Source organism: Muntiacus reevesi, chromosome 6 (assembly GCF_963930625.1).
Source record: "Muntiacus reevesi chromosome 6, mMunRee1.1, whole genome shotgun sequence".
NCBI classification, from domain to species: domain Eukaryota; kingdom Metazoa; phylum Chordata; class Mammalia; order Artiodactyla; family Cervidae; genus Muntiacus; species Muntiacus reevesi.
This window is the reverse complement of record NC_089254.1, coordinates 76,640,928-76,661,743: the sequence shown is the minus strand read 5'-3', so window position 1 is coordinate 76,661,743 and position 20,816 is coordinate 76,640,928. Positions and strand designations below refer to the sequence as shown.

Sequence of the window (20,816 nt, the reverse complement as noted above, 5' to 3'; positions counted from 1 at the left end):
TGCTTTTGTTATACTTCCTCATGCATTGATCCTTTTTTAACTATAAAATCTCTCTGTTTTTCTCTGGTAGCTTTCTTTTTTTTTTTTAAAGCCCATTTAGTCTGCTATTCATATAGTCACTCCAGCATTCTTATGTGTGTTTGCATGATATGTCCATTCCCATGCTTTTATTCTCAGCCTATTCATATCTTTGAATCTAAAAAGTGTCAGCAAGTTTCTTTACTTAAAAACAAAACTCTCTTATTTTATTTTTTTGATTTCTGGTTGCTGAGATGATTCAGCACGTTATTTCCAAGTGGCAAAATTCAGGACAATCTGAGGACTCAAAAGTGGCAGCTGCATTCACCAACAGGTTCATGTGAGACACACATACATACAACCCCATTTTTCAGTGTATATACTGCAAGGGGCCAAGATCCCCAATCAGCACAGTAACTTATTTTGCACGTTACAGTGCACAGAACAACAGAGGGAAAAGACACTTTCTTGGAGAAGTTCGCCTGGGCTCTGAAGGCGGCTGGAGCCCAGTGCCCCGGCCATCATTAGCTGGACGTGCCGCCTCTTTGGTTGCACTGGCCTCGGAGGCAGCTGCTTCCTGTAAGGGATCTGCTGGCTTCTCCTCCTCCTCCTCCTCCCCTTCCTGGGGGTAGAGGTCTGGGTACTTCTGCATGCACTCCTGCATGGCCCGGAACTGGTCCACACAGTCTGACCCCTTGACATCCTCCTTGCTGTAGTGGAAGCAGGAAAAGGCCGCTTTGAACTGTTCCCCGCACCAGCCACTGGCCATCCCCCCAAGGCATGGGCAGTTCCAGTTGATGTCTCCATTTGGCAGGATCAGTCCATGCTCCTCGTACGGATCATTGGGGTCGTTGGCCACCAGCTCTGCGTTGCTTGCAGTCTCGTAGTCTTTGGTCACAAATATGATTGAATTCTTCCCTTCCTGCTGGCAGCAAGCCATGATGCAGTCCGACACTCCGACCTCGGGCGATCGCGGCGGCAGCCTCACGCCTGACCTCTCCGTAGCGGGGCAACAAAACTCTTAAAAAAAAATTGGATTATAATTGCTTTACAATGTTGTGTTAGTTTCCGCTGTACAACAGTGTGAATCAGCTGTGTGTATACACATATCCCGTCCCTCTTGAACCTCTCTCCCCTCCATCCACCACCCTAGGTCTTCACAGGGATCTAGCCTCTTTAAATTAGTATTTCATTAAATTTATTTGGCACAAGTTGTCATTTTTCAACAGTGGCAATTTTGTTTCTAATATGTGGGTGACAATGTTTATTTAATGGTCAAACATCTCACCATTATGCTGGATAATGCAGTGATGTTTTTAGAATATGAGGTATAATCTCTGCTTCTCAGGAAATTTAAAATATAATATAAAGGATTTATTATCTTATTTGTCCCTATTTGTCTGAGAAGTATGGCAGAGAAAATGTGATTGTATTAATATTATAGTGAGAAAGCAGGTGATGTCTATAAACTTAAGTTTGAACTCACCTCTCACTTTTAATAAAGTCTTAAATCCAAATGATGGTATTAATTTTAAATTTATGGATTCATAACATTACAAGTTTTGCCAGTAATAATAGAAGATTCCCAGAAATTTCCAATTTTTGTAGCACTATCTTCCTTGAAATTGTGTTGGGAAGCAGGGGAAAAAAACTTGTTTATTCATTAAGTTGTGTCTGACTCTTTTGCAACCCCATAGACTGTAGCCCATCAGGCTCCTCTTTCCATGGGATTTCCCAGCAAGAATACTGGAGTGGGTTGCCATTTAGTCTCACTTACTTGCTTTTGACCTATTCAGCTGTCTTATAAGATGATTAACACAGTTTGTGTATAGACTTCAGAAAAGGAAAAATTAGCTTCTGAAAATGACTGAACAACAGCTGGAATTAATGAATAAGGAGGTGAATGAATGAATGTGTCAACCAGGTGAACTGTGAAATGTAGGTTTTATAGGCATTATGTACAATGAAAGACAGCATAATTCAAGGTACTAAAAAACAGAAACTGATTCAACAATGATTAATAATAATATTGATGAAAACTTTGATAGCTACTTCTTGTTTGCTTTGTTGTTGTTCAGTCACTCAGACATGTCCAAATCTTTGCGACCCCATGGACTGCAGCATGCTAGGCTTCCCTGTGCTTCACCATCTCCCAGCGTTTGCTCAAATTCCTGTCCATTGAGTCAGTGATGCCATCCAACTATCTCATCCTCTGTCGTCCCCTTTTCCTCCTGCCTTCAATCTTTCCCAGCATCAGGGTCCTTTCTAATGGGTCAGGTCTTTGCATCAGGTGGTCAAAGTGTTGGAGCTTCAGCTTCAGCATCAGTCCTTCCAGTGAACACCCAGGACTTATCTCCTTTAGGATGGACTGGTTTGATCTCCTTGCTGTCCAAGGGACTCTCAAGAGTCTTCTCCAATACCACAGCTCAAGAGTATCAATTTTTTGGCGTTCAGCCTTCCTTATGGTCCAGCACTTACATTCATGGACTGAATAGTCCATGGGGTCGCAAAGGGTCCGATACGACTGAGCCACTTTCACTTTCACTTTTATCACACCCATACATGACTACTGGAAAAACCATAGCTTTGACTAGATGGACCTTTGTTGGCAAAGTAGTGTCTGCTTTTTAATATGCTGTCTACGGCTTCCCTGTTGGCTCAGCTGGTAAAGAATCCACCTGCAATTCAGGAGACCTGGGTTTGATCCCTGTGTTGGGAAGATCCCCTGGAGAGGGGAATAGCTACCCACTCCAGTATTCTGGCCTGGAGAATTCCCTGGACTGTATAGTCCATGGGGTAGCAAAGAGTCTGACACAACTGAGTGACTTTCACTTTCATGATTATCATAGCTTTTCTTCCAAGGAGCAAGTGTCTTTTGCCTGGTACTATTCTGATATCTTTACATATGGATCAAGGATTGGATTGTCAACTAAGACTGACATAAATTGAAGATGTTAATTAGTATTAAAACTTTACTTAAATATTTTGTCATTGTGAGGGCTTCTCTTAATGTCTAGAAGCTCCTTCTGCTTCTTCTGTGCCTTTTGATTGCTTGAATCCTTGAACTTATAAGTAATATATTTACAGTATATTTATCATATATCTCAACGCACCTTCTACCAACCAAACTAAACAAAACCAAATGTAATAAAATATTTTTTAAAACATGTCTGAAGTTCCCTCTTAATATATTGTACAATGGGAAGCTTTTATTTCATTTGGTTTTGTTTAGTTTGGTTAGTAGTGGGTGGGTTGAGACATATGATAAATATACAGTAAATATAAATACATTCTTGCCACCAACAGATATCCACAATAGCAGTTTGTTGTATTTCTTTTGTGTGTATGTGCACATGATATACAATTCTTTCTTTTATTTGACCTTAGAATATTTGTGAACTTATATGATGGTTTTAATTTTCAATTTGTGTTTTCCTTAACCCAACCCTCAAATCAGGATGGAGATCCAGTTCGTCCAGGAGTGGCCATGACTGATCTTGCCACTGGCCTTTATGCCTATGGAGCCATTATGACTGGATTGATACACAGATATAAAACCGGAAAAGGACTGTTCATTGATTGTAACCTACTGTCATCCCAGGTACCAATCCAAATAACATTTCAGATAATGGAGTAAAAACATGTATCTGTGTTACATGTTTTCATATCAAATCCTGTGGTCGTGTGCAAAAACAAAAAACAAAACAGGAGAAACTGCTCCTCCCCCCCAAAAAAACCAACAACAGCAAAAGCTGTTCTGTTTTTGTGTCCTTGATGTTGTAATATTAAAATAAGTGGACCACAAAAAGTTTGTTGTAACGTAGATATTGCTGTTGAACTAGAATTCTAAAGACTATTTTTATTAGGTCTGTTACTATTTTTGAGACAGAAATGCAGCTGTCATCTTTTTTGTGCCATAGACCATTTGGGTAGTCTGGTGAAGTCTATAGACCTTTCCTCAGAATTATGTTTTTGAATGCATAGAATGAGATATTTAGAATTACAAAGGAAGCCAATTATATTGAAATACAGTTATTTCATTGTGAAAGCCAAATTGTGTTACAATAGTACATATGATTTTTCATTAATACATTAAAATAGAACATCTATTAGAGGATTCAATAACCATTGCAATTTAAAGTAGTGACTGAAGTAACTATAATATGATAAGAAAATGTGCTTAATATTTACTGGTAATCAAGTCATACTTAGGCACTGCTCATACTCCTGTGGTTTGTTGCCTATGTTCATAGTGGAATAAAATGCTAAATTTACCAACAAAGGTTGATACAGTCAAAGCTGTGGTCTTTCCAGTTGTCATGTATGGATGTGAAAGTTGGACCCTAAAGAAGGCTGAGTGTTGAAGAATTGATGCTTTTGAACTGTGGTGTTAGAGAAGACTCTTGAGAGTCCCTTTCTCTGCAAGGAGATCAAACCAGTCCATCCTAAAGGAAATCAGTCTTGAATATTCATTGGAAGGACTGATGCTGAAGCTGAAGCTCCAGCACTTTGACCACCTGATGTGAAGACCTGACCCATTAGAAAGACCCTGATGCTGGGAAAGCATGAAGGCAGGAGGAGAAGGGGACGATAGAGGATGAGTTGGTTGGATGGCATCACTGACTCAATGGACATGAGTTTGAGCAAGCTCCAGGAGATGGTGAAGGACGGGAAAGCCTGGCGTGCTGCAGTCCATGGGGTCACAAAGAGTCGGACACGACTGAGCGACTGAACAACAACAACATACTCCTGTGGTTTGATGCTTACGTTCATAATGGAATAAAACGCTAAATTTAAGTTAGAGGTTAATGAAAAAATAAAGGTGCAGTTTTTTCCATTCAAGTTAATTACTTCCCAAACTTCTTTCCATAAGCTCCAGATTAAGAGCACTTGGTTTGTATTGCTGTTAGTTATGTTATGCTAAGTGCTAAGCACTAAGCAGGTGGAATAAAAGGATTATTTAACTCACTCTCAAATTGACATTTTGCCTACTTTTCACTGGATGAGACCTAGATGTTGTACCATAAGTGGAGGTTGCTTCTGAATAATTTTTAAGGGAGAGGAAAAAAAGAAAATGTCTAATTGTGCAAGGAGACATTTTAGTGAGGGAAAAAATGCTTCACAGAAACCTCAGTTGGGAATTTCAGATTTAAATGGCATACATGGGAAAATAGTAAACTTGGAACTCTCGTTTGGAGACTTTTTGTTTTCTTTTAGACAAAATTAAGTATATAGAGGCAAGAAACATTAATATGGTTGAAGATAAATACTACAAATGGGTTGTCATTACTAGCTTTGAGTCACAGTCAGAGTTTTAATGGTTATATAAAAGGATGAAAGAACTGTCTCCAAATGAGTGATCTACCTCCTTAACAGAGAGGCAGAGGTTAGGTATGGAATGAAGTTGAAAGTCTTTTCTTCCCTCCCTTAATTTTATAGTTGCAAGGAACCTGACATAGGTTAAGTCCCTGCATAAAAGCTGCACACCAGTAAATATGGGATCCATGAAGGTTTCATGGGCTTGTGACCTGTGTAGTCACAGAAGGCACTGGGCTTAATTTAAATGCTCTGCTGTGACTGCCTTGGAATTCTTAATAATTTTTAAAATTGGAATATAATTGCTTCATAATGTTGTGTTAAGTTCTGCTATACAACAAAGTGAATCAGCTATATGTGTGTGTGTGCATGTGTGTGTATATGTATTCTCTCCCTCTTGGGCCTCCCCCCACCAGCCTGCAACTTAGGTCATCACCGAACACTGAACTGGGCTCCCTGTGTGGTGGAGCAGCTTCCCACTAGCTATCTGTCATAGTTTTTGAATGAGAGGCCCTACATTTTTCATTTTGCCTCAGTACTCACAAATTATGCCACCGGTTCTGTATTTGAGGTTCTACTTAGGTCTCCTGATCTCTACCTGGACTGCTTTTCTTATAGTATGTCAATTCTTCACTTGGGAAAAAATTTTCTTGTAGAGTAGTATAGAGTTAAATTCTCTTCTGACACCTAACACAGTGATTCACAGTCTGGAGGTGTGTGCTTCCCTGGGGGTGGGAGTGAAGGTGAAGTCACTGGTGGGGCTGTTTCAAAGTGAGAGTACAGTAAGTATAGACTAACGCGCACTTAGAGTGTGTGTCTAAATTTGTTGTTTGCGTTGCTCCTTGAGGCTGTAAGTTCCAAGTATGCAGGAATAATGTTCGTTTTTATTTATGTTTGTGGCCTCTTCAAAGCCCAAGTATTTGTCAAATAGCAGGTCTACCAATCTTTGGAGATATGTCAGAGAACCAGTTACCAGTGGGCATGCCTCATATACCTTCGATTTGCTAGGGAAAATTAGAAAAAAGTAGTGAACGATTGACTTAGGATAAGTACTTGATAAACAGCTAATGATGAAATGATTTGCTTTTGGCAAACACAGTAGCAGTGATTTAGCCTAATGTGTTACGGGTAACCCAGTCAAAGGTTGCTAAAATCACTAGTGTATTTAAGAGTCATTAGCTATCTTTTTATAACTGACATAGAACATATATTAGTTTCAGTGTAAACATAATGATCTGGTATTTGTATATATTGTGAAAAGGTCATCATAATAAGTCTAGTTAGCTTCCATCACTATATAAAGTTACAAATATATTTTTCTTGTGATAACCTTTTAGATATACTCTTTCAGCGACTTTCAAATGTGCACTATAGAGTCACCATGCTGTACTTTTATATCTCCTTAACTTTTAGTTTTTATTATTGGGAGTTTATGCCTTTTGACCCCTTTCACCCATTTTGCACACCCCCTGCCCCTCACTTCATCCATCAGTCTATATATATGAACTTGGTATTATTTTAAATTTTTAAAAAAATTTAGACTCCACATATAAGTGAGATTCATTGATGGACACTTATTTTGTTTTCATATCTTGGCCAATGTCATTAACTACCCTTTAACAATAAAATTCTTTTATGCCTTATTTTACAGCTTTGCACTTGCACACCTACTATTTTATTGAACCCTCATAATCATCATTTGAGGGAGATAGGTAGATGAGGAATTTCTGTTTTCATTTCACTTATAAGAAAACTAAGACTAAGAGAGGTTGACCTGCTTGAGCTCCTGAGTCACAGCAAGACCTCTGGTTTCTGACATCCTGACTGGTTCTCTTTTCCCTGCTTAATGAAGGAAAAGCTTTGGCATTGAGAGACAGGCAAGCTTCAGCTTTCCTTTGGTGAAGCTAAAGAGGAGAAGGCAAATTGAGTAAGAGGCAGGGGAAGCAGAAGAACACTCAGTAATAAAGAAACAAATAGTGAGACTGCCCCTACTTTCCCAAAGCCTGCCAAGAGCTACAGTAAGACAGTGCAACCAAGTAGGCCCTTCTGGATCAATATCTAATCATGTTTAGATCCCGTGAGTGAAAACTGTCATGGAATTTAACGTTATGGATAAGTGCTTTTGTTGAAATATGAGAATTTTGAGAAAAATAGCATTTAGAGTCATGGGATGATGGGATTGTTTGTTTCAGCTCTAGTTCGCTGAGCAGTCACTGTGTCCCAGCCTCTGTGCCCCAAAGGTTGGAGCGGGAGGCAACGCTGTTTACCAGAAGAGGCAGCCAAGTTGGATGGAAAAGTTGGAGGAGTAGATAGTTCGCTGTGGTGCCCCGACCGGGTTACAGAATGTGGTTGGACCTTATATGTCATGCTTCAGAATTTGGATTTTAACTATTTAAGACTTCTGTTTCTCCATCTGTAAATTCTGCTAGGTCTTTTCAACCTATGACCATGTTTCCTTGAATCCTTGCTGCTGTTGCCACTTCAGAATAGCCTCTGAGCTGTGAGCAGTATCAGAGAGTTTCTGAAGGTGGTGATGTGCAGGTAATAATTTATGCTGAAGCCTTCCGGAAGTTTAGTGCAGTGGGTGATAACGGCCTGTTCATTCTCTGAACCCACTACAGGCTAAGCTCTGTTTTTGTTTTTTTTTTTGATGCTGTGCCTCTACCCTAACTCTTTGGCTCTGGACTCTCTCTTTTCATCTGACAAGGACTTCTTCTCCTGACTTAGGCATCTCTTTTCTCTGTTTTTTTCTTGTCTTTCTTCACTTTCCTGCTTTCATTCTGTGCTCTCAGCCTTTCTCCTTTTCCCTCCCTTTTTCTCCATCCTTCATTGTGTGGCACTAAAGTTGTTAGCAGTTGTCAGGACTTCCCTGGTGATTCAGTGGTTAAGACCTTGCCTTAGAATGTAGGGGGTGCAGGTTGGACTCTGGTCGGGGAGCTAAGATTCCTCATGTCTCACGACCAAAAAAGCAAAACATTAAACAGAAGCACCATTGTAACAAGTTCAATGAAGGCTTTAAAAATGGTCCATGTCTTTAAAAAAAAAATTGTTAGCAGTTCTGGTTCCAGATCGTACATCCTTCCACTGTACCACTCAGGAAAGTTTCAGAATCTTTCATTAGTTCCCACGGAACAAAAAAAAGTGCCCTTGCCTAGAAACCCTAGAACACAAGACAGTTGACAGTTATGTGACTGAGTTAAGTGACTATTCCTGAACCAATTAATGAGACCTGAAAGATAAAGAATACTGATTGGCTTAAGCCATTTCTGGTACAAGGGATGGGGTTAACTCCACCCAAGCCATACTGCTGTGACTGGGGAGAGGTGATTTCCTTAAAGAATAGTGGGGTTATTTTTTGGTCAGAGGAAGAGGAAAAGGATGATGGGCAGCTCATCAAAAACTATTCATCATGCTAACATACTGCATTGTTTTGAGGTTCTAATGCAACAAAGGATATGAAAAATTCTTTGCCCATTAGAAAGTATTCTGCTGATGAGTAATATTAATTTTATTAGGCTATTAAAAAAGTATTTCCAGTGTTAAAAATATGCTGAGATTAAAAAGATAGCTATTGACATTATTTTATCATAATTATTATATCTTTTCATAATAGAGAAATCTTGACTAACTTTGCTTAGTCTTACAATTTAAGATAACATTTATTTATTTTAGATCCCCAAACAAAACCACAAAATGATTAAAATCTGCTTTATGTAAATGGGAAGTGCTAGTTCTAGATACTTTTCAAAGTAACATAATAGGAAAGCACATTTTAAAAGAAGGACTCATTTTCTCTTTTTATATAAATGTTCACTGTCATTAAGCAGATGACATTTGAACTTAATTTTAGCTGCCTGAAAAATGACTGCCATTTCATGCAGTGGTAAAAAACAGTTTTCTACTCATTTTGATTGCATTGCATAGGATGACAAATCAATGATTATAACATTCAATATCAGTTGCTAAAAATGAAATTTTGTACCCCTCTCTTAAAAGTGATCTAATGTACAATAGACAAATTACACTTGGTTTGAATAGTAGCTAATAATTAACTCAGAGATGATTGCCTCAACCACAACAAAACCATTTCACTGTAGAGACATGACAGTTGCCGGGATGTGGTTTGTAGTGGGCACCAATTTTTTTATAGTTTCAAGGCTATAAACTTTTAACCCGTGTCATAAAATTCTTTGATTTTTTTTTTTTAGTTTTAATGTGATTTAAAGTTGTCAACTGAAGATTGTCTAATGCCAGCATCTAGACAGTATTCTTTAGATGATATTGGTAAATAACAAGGAAGTGGGTTTGAATGTGGTTCCAATTATTCTGTTGCTCTTATTCTTCTGTTGTGGCTTAGAGAAATATCTTTTGGAAGTTTTAATATCCTTCCTGTACTTAATTACAACCAGGCTCCCCTAATTACTACTACAATGAGTTTGTTTTTTTAGCACCAAATTTCTGTAATTATTTTCACATATAGAATGTTTTGGCATTTTTGATTCACTTTTTCATCTTTGTTTGCATATTGTACCTTCTGTTGTTTATTCGCTACGTCGTGTCCGACTCTTTGTGACCCCATGGACCACAGCACTCCAGGCTTCCTTGTCCTTCACTGTCTCCCAGAGTTTGCTCAGACTCAGGTCCATTGAATCAGTGATGCCATCCAACCATCTCATCCTCTGTTGTCCCCTTCTCCTCTTGCCTTCAGTCTTTCCCAGCATCAGGGTCTTTTCCAGTGAGTTGGCTCCTCGATCAGGTGGCCACAGTATTGGAGCTTCAGTTCCAGCATCAGCCCTTCCAATGAATATTCAGGGTTGATTTCCTTTAGGATTGACTAGTTTAATCTCCTTGCTGTCAGAGGGACTATCAAGACACTTCTCCAGCACCATAATTTGAATGTATCAGTTCTTCAGTGCTCAGCTTTCTTCAAGGTTCAACTCTCACATCTGTACATGATGACTGGAAAAACCGTAGCTTTGACTATATGGACCTTTGTTGAAAAAGTGATATCTCTGCTTTTGAATACGCTGTCTAGGCTTATCGTAGCTTTTCTTTCAAGGAGCAAGAATCTGTTAATCTTGTGGCTGCAGTCACCGTCTGCAGTGATTTTGAAGCCCAAGAAAATAAAATCTGCCACTATTCCCACTTTTTCCTGATCTATTTGCCATGAGGAGATGGGACAAGATGCCATGATCTTAGTTATTTGAATGTTGAGTTTTAAGCCAGCTGTTTCACTCTCCTCTTTTACCCTCATTAAGAGGCTCTTTTGTTCCTCTTCATTTCTGCCATTGGAGTGCTATTATCTGCATATATGAGGTTGTTGATATTTTTCCTGGCAGTCTTGATTTCAGCTTGTGATTTATCCAGCCCGGCATTTCACATGATGTACTCTGCATATTAGTTAAATAAGCAGGGTGACGATATACAGCCTGACGTACTCCTTTCCCAGTGTGGAGCCAGTCAAGTGTTCGGTGATTCTCACCGTTGCTTGTTGTCCAGCATACAAGTTTCCCAGGAGGCATTTAAGGTGGTATGGTATTCCCATCTCTGTAAGATTTCCATGGTTTGTTGTGAACCACACAGTCAAAGGCTTTAGCTTATCAGTGAAGTAAAAGTAGATGTTTTTTGGAATTTCCTTTTTCTGTGATTGGCAGTTTGATCTCTAGTTCCCCTGCCTTTTCTAAATCTAACTTGTACATCTGGAAATTCTTGGTTCATGTTCTGTTGAAGCCTGACTTGGAGAATTTTGAGCATTACTTTGCTAGCATGTGAAATGAGTGCAATTATGTGGTAGTTTGAACATTCTTTGGCATTGCCTTTCTTTGGTATTGGAATAAAAACTGGCCTTTTCCAGTCCTGTGGTCACTGCTGAGTTTTCCAAATTTGCTGGCATATGGAGTGCAGCACTTTCACAGCATCATCTTTTAAGATGTTCATATTTAAGATAGATAAAATTTTAACTCTCCTTATTGTAGCACATTTTTATGGATAAACTTTTGAATTCAAATGAGCATAATAATCTGAAATTCATCTTTTTGTACCTCTAGATACACTTGTATTTCTACTTTTCCTATTTAATCTATATCTTTAAATTTTTTTATTGAGGTATATTTTACATATCATAAAATTCATCCTATATTAATGGTGAACATTTAATAGTTTTTAGTAGATTTAGTGAGTTATGCAACTATCACCATAAATCACATTTGGAATAGTCTATAGTCACCTCTGGTCTGGGTGTTACCCATCCAGCTAGAATGGACAAGTTCTGATGGAGGAGAATGTAGGGTTGTGCTGACTCAGAAGAATTCAAGGACTATTATGACTTCTGTGGGCCCAAGAAAATTTTGCCTTTATGCATCCTTTCTTCCATAAATATATTTGAATTGTATATTTATAATTGCATTCGTGTAAAGATGAATGTAATTAGTTATCATGTCCATTTTTTCTTCTGATTTTAAAAGAATTAAAATTAAAGCATTTATGTGTACCCCTAAAACATTGTTGGTCTTAGGCACTATCAGTTTAGTTCAGTTCAGTTGCTCAGCCATGTCCGACTCTTTGTGACCCCATGGACTGCAGCACGCCAGGTCTCCCTGTCCATCCCCAACTCCTGGAATTTATTCAAACTCATGTCCATTGAGTCAGTGATGCCATCCAACCATCTCATCCTCTGTCATCCCCTTCTCCTCCTGCCTTCAATCTTTCCCAACATCAGGGTCTTTTCAAGTGAATCAGCTCTTTGCATCAGGTGACCACAGTATTGGAGTTTGAGCTTCAGCATCAGTCCTTCCAATGAATATTCAGGACTGATTTCCTTTAGGATGGACTGGTTGTATCTTCTTGCATTCCAAGGGACTTTCAAGAGTCTTCTCCAACACCCCAGTTCAAAAGCATCAATTCTTTAGCGCTCAGCTTTCTTTATAGTCCAACTCTCACATTCATACATGACAGCTGGAAAAACCATAGCTTTGACTAGATGGATCTTTGTTGACAAAGTAATGTCTCTGCTTTTTAATATGCTGTCTAGGTTGGTCATAGCTTTTCTTCCAAGGAACAAATGTCTTTTAATTTCTTGGCTGCTGTCACCATCTGCAGTGATTTTGGAGCCCCCCAAATAAAGTCTTTCTCTGTTTCCATTGTTTCCCCATCTATTTGTCAGGAAGTGATGGGACCAGATGCCACGATCTTAGTTTTCTGAATGTTGATTTTTAAGCCAGCTTTTCCACTCTCCTCTTTCACTTTTAGTTCTTCTTCGCTTTCTGCCGTATGGGTGGTATCATCTATGTATCTGAGATTATTGATATTTCTCCTGGTGATCTTGACTCCATCTTGTACTTCATCCAGTCCAGCATTTCTCATAATGTACTCTGCATATAAGTTAAACAACCAGGGTGATAATATACAGCCTTGACATCCTGCTTTCCTGATTTGGAATCATCTGTTGTTGCATGTCCAGTTCTAACTGTTGCTTCTTGACCTGCATACAAATTTCTCAGGAGGCAGGTAAGGTGATCTGATATTCCTATCTCTTTAAGAATTTTCCAGTTTGTTATGATCCACACAGTCAAAGGCTTTGGCATAGTCAGTAAAGCAGAAGTAGATATTTCTCTTGCTTTTTCTATGATCCAACAGATGTTGGCAATTTGTACCTAATTAATAAGTCAGCTCTGGAAGAATTTCCTTGAGAACAGCCTAAAATGTGCCAAATCTGTGAAGAAAGACTATCCTGCATCCAGGAAGGAAGTGGAAGCTGAAAGTTGAGATGATGCTGAAGGGTGAATAGAGGGTGGAAAGATGGAGAAACAGTAGTCTGTGACTAAAGAAGTTGAGAGTCAGGAGAGAGAGAGACAGAGAGAGAGAGAGAAAAAAAAAGTATATTATCACAAAGTTCAAGTATTTGGGAACTATAAGTTTGCATTTGAATCTCCCCAAGAAGCCTAATGCATTCCAGCCTTGAAGGCTTTTGCCAGCCTGCCAGTCCTTGGATGTTCATGTGTGCGCACTCAGTCACTTCAGTCGTGTCTGACTCTTTGCGACCCCATGGACCACAGCCTGCCAGGCTCCTCCGTCCTCGGGATTCTCCAGGCAAGAATACTGGAGTGGGTTGCCATGCCCTCCTCCACGGGATCTTCCCAACCCAGAGATCGAAACTGCATCTCTTGTGTCTCCTTGATTCTTGTGGCCAATTTTTAATCCCCATCTAATTTTTGTTCTGCAACTTCCTAAGGGCTCACATTTCTTTCCCAGTTTAAATTTAGGGGATAAATGAATATGAACATTTAACTAATATTAGGATGAGTAAGTAAGAAGGTAAAGACACACTGACAATGAGAAATCAGATGATTTCCAAAGGAAACTATGAAGAATTTTGTATAATTATTTTGTGTTATTATTTTATACTATTGGTTCAATTAAATGCAAGTTGACTGCATTAAAGAACATCGTTCACTATTTTTTTTAAAAGAAGGTTTGACAAGATGCAAGTGTATGATGGAGGATGTTCTGGTTTTGTGCAGATGAAATCTTTACTTATATTCATGGGCATGTCATATTTTTATATGACGTGGGCCATAGTGAGGGAAACCAGGGCTTTTAACTTGTGGTGACTAGTAATTGGGAGAATGTCTCAAAGGAGAAAAGAATAAGACAGGAAGACGGATTTCATTGTGATATAATTTAATTCTCTCATTAGATACTTTAAAACAATTTGGTGCTTTCAAAATGTTCTGAAAATTAGCAAGAGAGTTAAGATAAAAATATAAAGAAATAGGAGAAAGAGTCATTGGTCTTGACAAATATTCCCTGAATTTAAATTTTGTCTTTGCAGGATCTTGTAGAATAGTGAACCTAATCGATTGTTCCTAAAGGTAGTCTTCCCAATCTTAGAATCGATTCTATTGTGTTACTAGAGTCAGAAAAATTTGTTTTTTCTTGTGAAGTTAATCAGTTCCACCTTCATCTTTGTGCTTTCTAGGGTCAGAAAATTTTATGTACTGGTAGAATAAAATATAGTATCACATCCTTATGTATTGTCTCATTGATGGTGGTTCTTTACCTAGTCTAAGTTATGGTCCAACTGATTCCTGGTGGAACGTAACTATTTTGTCCCAAGTCTTATGTCATCATTGCAGCTAATAGATAAAACATTTAATTTCTAGGAAAATCACTTTAGTTCTTCACAGAACATATATATGAGGTATAAGGACGAATACTTTTTTCAATTTTTTTGTAGCTTAGAGTTGTTATATACCAGCAATTACCAGCAGTTGATTAGCTAAAATGCTTAGAATTTTTGATTTTCTGGTTATTTTTATTTTCTAGATAATTGAGAGCAAAAAGGAAACTGTTTTGATTTCAACCATTTTTATAGAAAAATCTTCTAAAATGCTTAGTTTACTTTTCTGTTATGTTAAATGCTGTATACTAAATATATTTTCACTTTAATGGTTATAATTTTGATCTTTATTTTTTAAACCTATTGATACTCATTTTAGGTACTAAGAAATTATGTTGAATCTGAACTAACAAAATTCATCCATCCATTATTCATCTTTCCATTTATCCACACTTTTTTTCTCATGCCAGATTATACAAGTGATAAATAAACCAGCCATTTTCCTGCCCCCATGGAATTTACATTGTAGTTGGATATATAGACAATAAACAAATGACAAGTCATAAATTTGCATAAGGAAATAAACAGTTTGATAAAGATAACAGTGACAGTTCTGTTAGTCAGGGCAAGGTCATTGCAGATGGAGGGAACAATAGAAAAACCTGAAACAAGACAAAACTTGGCATGTCCTAGGAACTGACAAATGGTCCAATGAAAGACATCCCTTAGAAGTTGACATTAACACTAAATCTGGCCAAATAGTCATCTAAATAAATGGGAGGTGACATTTAATCTAAATAATAATCCAATATTCTGTGGTTAGTAGGCCTATTAGAAGTTAGAAGTCAGTAACAGACTGTTCTTTTTTGTGGGGAGAGAATTTATTGGCAGGGTGCTAGATCAAGCCTGTAGAGCAAATGTTGCATTCTGGTGCTGTTTTTGTAGAATGACAGTGAAATCACCACAGCATTGCAAACAGTGTTAAACTTTTTCTCCTATTTGGGCTTACTGGAGACTGGTATTGAGAAGGTCAAGACAGGTTCTGGAAAAGGAGTGCTGTGATTCTTAAAATAATAATATAAGGTGCAACATTGCGAGAAGTGCTATACACTTGCTGACCTTAGAGTAGACGGTGTATTGTATAGGCTGTTTACATTTCCCAAAGTTGAACTAATAACATAATAAAAGTTATATTTACTTTATGCTAAACGTTGTTCTAAGCACATTGTATATATTAACTAATTTATTTCCCCAATAATTCTGTTATTCTTATTTTACTGAGGAGGTAGCAGAAACAGAATAGCATTGTAACTTGCCCTGTGTCACATAGACAAGTAAATAGCAGAGTTGGGACCTGCACTCAATCTGCACAGAGACTGTTATATTTTACTCTCCTTGAGAGTATAAGGCCCGCCCAGTATTCATTCATTCATTCATTTATTTACTTAAATGTTTATTGAGTTCTTAGCGCCAAGCATGTTGTTATTCCTGGCAATGTTACGATGAGTAAGTTGACTGGGGAATATATTTTAGCTTTTAAGAGAGGTATACAAATATAAGAAATCTTGACCTATCTTTTGGGAGAGTAATTTTGGTAAGTAATATGGTTAGCACTGAGCTGTAGAACTTAACATAATGATTGTACATTGATCTTATATCTTGCAATGTTGCTGTGTTAGTCACTAAGTCATATCTGACTCTCTGTAACCCCATGAACTGTAGCTCGCCAGGCTCCTTAGTCCATGAAATTCCCTAGGCAAGAATACTGGAGTGGGTTGCCATTTCCTCCTCAAGGAGATCTTCCCAACTCAGGGATCAAACCCGTATCTCCTGCATTGTAGGTGGATTCTTTACCGTCTGAGCTACCAGGGAAGCCTTGCTGGGCTTGTATTTTTAGTTCTAACAGTTATTTTAGTGGATAATAAGATTTTATGTATACAGAGTCATGTCATCTATTAATATAGGTAGTTTTACTTCTTCTGCTATAGATGCTTTTTATTTCCTTTGCTTGCTTATTGCCCTAGGTAGAAAGAACAATGTTGAATAGAATGTACAATACAAAGTACAATGAAAAATACAATAGAATAGAGAGTGCAATGTTGAATAGAAAGTACAATGTTGAATAGAAGTGTCAAGAATAGACATTCTTCTTTTTTTTTTTCATGATTTCAGGGGCAAAAATCCAGTTTTTCACCAGTATGTGTGCTATTAGCTGTGGCTTTTTTCACTGATGCTCTTTATCAGATTGAGGAAATTTCTTTTATTTTTTGTTTGCTGAATATTTTTATCATGAAAGAATGTTGGATTTTGGCAAATGCTATTTCTGTGACTGTTGAGATCATTAACTAGTTTGTATCACTTATCCTGTTAATATGTTATTTGATTATTGATTGATTAACAACTGACATTGATTTTTGTGTATTGAATCAATTTTGCAGTCCTGGGGGAAAATCTCAGTTGATCGTGTTGTGTGAATCTTGGTATAATGGCTATATTTAGTTTGCTAGTATGTTGCTAAGGATTTTAAGGTCTATATTCAAAAAGGAGAATTGCCCTGTAGTTTTCTTCTTACTTTTTTTTTTTTTTTTTAACCAGTTTTAGTATCAGGGTGATATTTCACAGAATGAGTTGTTTTCTCCTCTTCTAGTTTTTGGAAGAATTGGTGAGGAATTGGTACTTTTTATTTAATTGTTTGTTAGAACTCATCAGTGAAGCTAAAAAAGCCTGAGCTGCTGCCTCTTTGGAATGAATTTTATGACTGTTAATCTGGTTGTTGTATGTCTATTCAGTTTTTCTATTTATTATTTAGTCAGTTTCAGTAATTTGATTCTTTGTAAAATTTTTTTTTCTATTTCATTTAGCTTATTTAATTTATTGGCAAGTAATTATTAATAGTAGTCTTATATAATGCTTTTTTTCCTGTAAATTCAGTACAAATATTCCCTCTTTTATTCATGATTTTAATAACTTGAGTCTTCTTTCTCTTTTCTTGGTCAGTCTAGTTTTGGTCAGTCTAGTTTAAGGTTTGTTAATTTTGTTGATCTTTTTTAGTAAACCAACTTTGGATTTCATTGATTTTCTCTGCTGGTTTCCTATATTCTGTATTTTATTAATTTTACTTTTATCTTTAATAGTTTCTTCCTTTTACTACTTTTGGGTTTAGTTTGCTTTTCCTTTTGAAGTGTCTCAAGGCAGAATGTTAGGTTATTGATTTGAAGTCTTTTTCTTTTTTAATATAGGTGTTTTCAGTTATACATTTCCCTTTAAGAACTGTATTAGCCTCATATCATACGTTATGGTGTGTTGTGTTTTGTTTTTAGCCATCTCAAGTTACTTTCTAATCTCCTTTGAGCTTTCTTCTTTGATTTGTTAGTTTTTAAGAATGTTTTGTTTAACTTCCACCTGTTTGTAAATTTCCCAAATACCTTTCTGTTACTGATTTCTTGCTTCATTCCACTGTAGTTGGAGAACATTCATTATGGAGTTTTAAGCCTTTTAAATTTGCTGGGGCTTGTTTTTTGATGTATCTTGGAAGATGTTCGGTGACTCAGTGGTAAAAAATCCCTCTGCCAATGCAGGAGACAAGAGACATGGGTTCAATCCCTGCGTCAGGAAGATCTCCTGGAGAAGGAAATGGCAACCCACTCCAGTAATTCTTGCCTGGGAAATCCTAGGGACAGAGGAAACTGGCAGACTCTAGTCCATAGGGTTGGAAAGTCGGACACGACTGAGCCTACATGCACACACACATGTTTCAGATGTGCTTGAGAAGAATGTATATTCTGCTGTTGTTATGGAGTGTTGTATAGATGTTTGTTAGGTCTAACTGGTATATATGGAAAAGTTTTGTGTAACACTTGAAGGGCTATTAAATTTTTTTTTTTATGAAACAGTTGTATTTTTTTTGTATTCTCACCAGCAATTTATGAGGTTTACAATTTTTCCACATTCCTGTCAACACTTGCCATTCTCCATAGTTTTTACTTTAGCTTTGAAATGGGTGTGAAGTGGTTTTGATTTGCATTTTTGCATTTCAAGTCTTCTATTTCTGTGTTGATTTTCTGCCTAATTGTTATATTAATATCTATTTTTGAAAGTGGTATTTTTAAGTCTCTATTACTGTCCCATTGTCTTTTGCTTCCTTCAATTTTGCCAGTTTTTGCTTCATGTTTTGGAGCCTCTCTTGTTAATAAATGTATGTTTATAATTGTTATGTCTTATTGCTAAATTGACCATTTTATCATTATAAAATGCAGTTTGTTTTGCCTCTAGTAACAATTTCTGTCTTAAAGTCTATCTGTCCAATGTTCTTATGTACTCAGTCTGTTTTTGGTTATCCTTTTCATGATGTATTATTTGCTAGGGCTGCCGTAACAAAATTCCATAGACTGGTGTCTTAAGCAACCAAATATTTGTTTTCTCACAGCTCTGGAGGATTGAACTCTATGGTCAAGATGTTGTCAGGGTTAATTTCTTCTGAGAGCCATGATCGAAGGATCTATTCCAGGCCTCTCTCCTTAGCTTGTCAATGGCTATCATTCCCTGTGTTTTCACATCATTTTCCTTCTGCACATGTATGTCTGTGTCCAAATTTTCTCTTCTTATAAAGACATCAGTCATATTGGATTAGAGTACATCCAAGTGACCTCATTTTAACTTAGTTAAAATGCCTTATGTCCAAATATGGCCACTTTCTGAGGTGCTAGGGTTAGGACTTCAGCCCAGAGAAGTTGACACATGAAATTAACAGTCTCAAGTGCTACCTCCCTACATATGTAATTTAAGTTTTTCTAATGGCCACATTATGTGTGTGTGTGCGCACACACATGCTCAGTCGCTGTGATGTCTAACTCTTTGTGACTCTTTGTAGCCTGTCAGGTTCCTCTGTCCATGGGATTTCCCAGGCAATAATACTGGAGTGGGTTGCCATTTCTTACTCCAGGGATCTTCCTGACCCAGAAATCGAACCCAAATCTTCTGCGTCTCCTGCAGTGGCAAGTGACTTCTTTACCACTGTGCCACCTGGGAAGCCAGTGACCACATTAGAGAAAGGAAAAACAAATTGTAATTAATTTTAATTACCTATTTCATTTAATAGATCAAAAATTTTTTATTTCAAAATGGAAAATTGTTATAAAACTAATGAGAAGATAGTTTACATTTTTTCTGTACTGTCTTTCACATTTGAAATGTACTTTATACTTATGGCTCATCTTAATTTGAAATATCCTCATCAAAGGCTGAATAGCCACATATAGTTAGTTAATGGCTATTGCAATGGCCAGAACAGTCTCAGAACACAGAAGAATGGGAACATGCATAGAGAGTCCAGTATTTCCTTTATTCCTTTCCCACTTGTTTGAAAGTAAAAAGTGGTATTTAACCATAACCTTTGTCCACTTTATACTCTTTTCTTATTATTACCTGTGGTAGACCAAACAATGGCCAAGAAAGATGTCCATGTCCTTATCCCTGGAACCTGTGATTATGTTACCTTACATGATTAAAAGAACATCATAGATATGATTAAGTTAAGACTTTTGAGGCACTTCCCTGGTGTTCCTGTGGTTAAGACTTTGCCTTCCAATGTAGGGGGTGTAGGTTTGATCCCTGGTTTGGGAACTAAGATCCCAAATGCATTGAGGCCAAAAAACCAAAACCTAAAGCAGAAGCAATATTGTAACAAATTCAATCAAGACTTTAAGAATGGTCCACATCAAAAAAAAAAAAAAAATCTTAAAAAAAAAAGACTTTTGAGATGGGGAGATTATCTTGAATTATCTCTCTGGGCCCAATGTAATTACAAGGTTTTTTAAAATAAGACGGAGGTAGGAAGATCAGAGTTAGTAGTTTAAGATCTGACAATAGCAGTAAGTGGGGGAATGTTGCGTGGGGTCATTTATAACAGTAGCAGTAGGAAACCAGTTCACCGCTTTAGCAGGTAGATGTGGCTACAGAAAGTTTTGGTTTTGCATATAAATTTTAGTTAATATTAAAAAAATCTTGAGTTCTGTATGAGTGAAGGGCCATATTAATTCTGATTCAAGTTTTATATCAGCAATTAATTCAGCAATTTTAGTTTTTTGGTAGATTTTCATAGGGGCAGAGGATTAAAACATTGCTGAGAGACAACTGCCAGAAATTTTGGGGTTGCTCTAGAATCCGTATATTTATCTCTAAAATTACAAGAATACTCTTCTTCTTGGTGGGACAGTTTCTTTTCAGTTCAGTCCATTCCTCCTGAAGCTGAACCACACTTACAGGGTGGGTGATAAAACAGATACATTCTGAGATTTTATCTAAAGGAAGCTTCAGAAACAAAGCATGATTTGAAATCATGTAAACCATTGAATCTTTTCTGAAA

General features: G+C 37.3%; 1 protein-coding gene and 1 pseudogene across 6 annotated transcripts in view; one reads left to right on the top strand and one right to left on the bottom strand.

Moving 5' to 3' along the window:
- SUGCT (succinyl-CoA:glutarate-CoA transferase) overlaps positions 1-20,816 on the top strand; it is a 727,590-nt gene that overhangs the window by 97,584 nt on the left and 609,190 nt on the right. For all 6 annotated transcript variants that reach the window (XM_065938550.1, XM_065938545.1, XM_065938546.1 and 3 more), the window contains one exon: positions 3,476-3,619. In XM_065938550.1, the coding sequence (XP_065794622.1) occupies positions 3,476-3,619 (144 nt within the window). The remainder of the gene's footprint in view (positions 1-3,475; positions 3,620-20,816) is intronic.
- LOC136171042 (mitochondrial intermembrane space import and assembly protein 40 pseudogene) lies at positions 449-958 on the bottom strand (annotated as a pseudogene).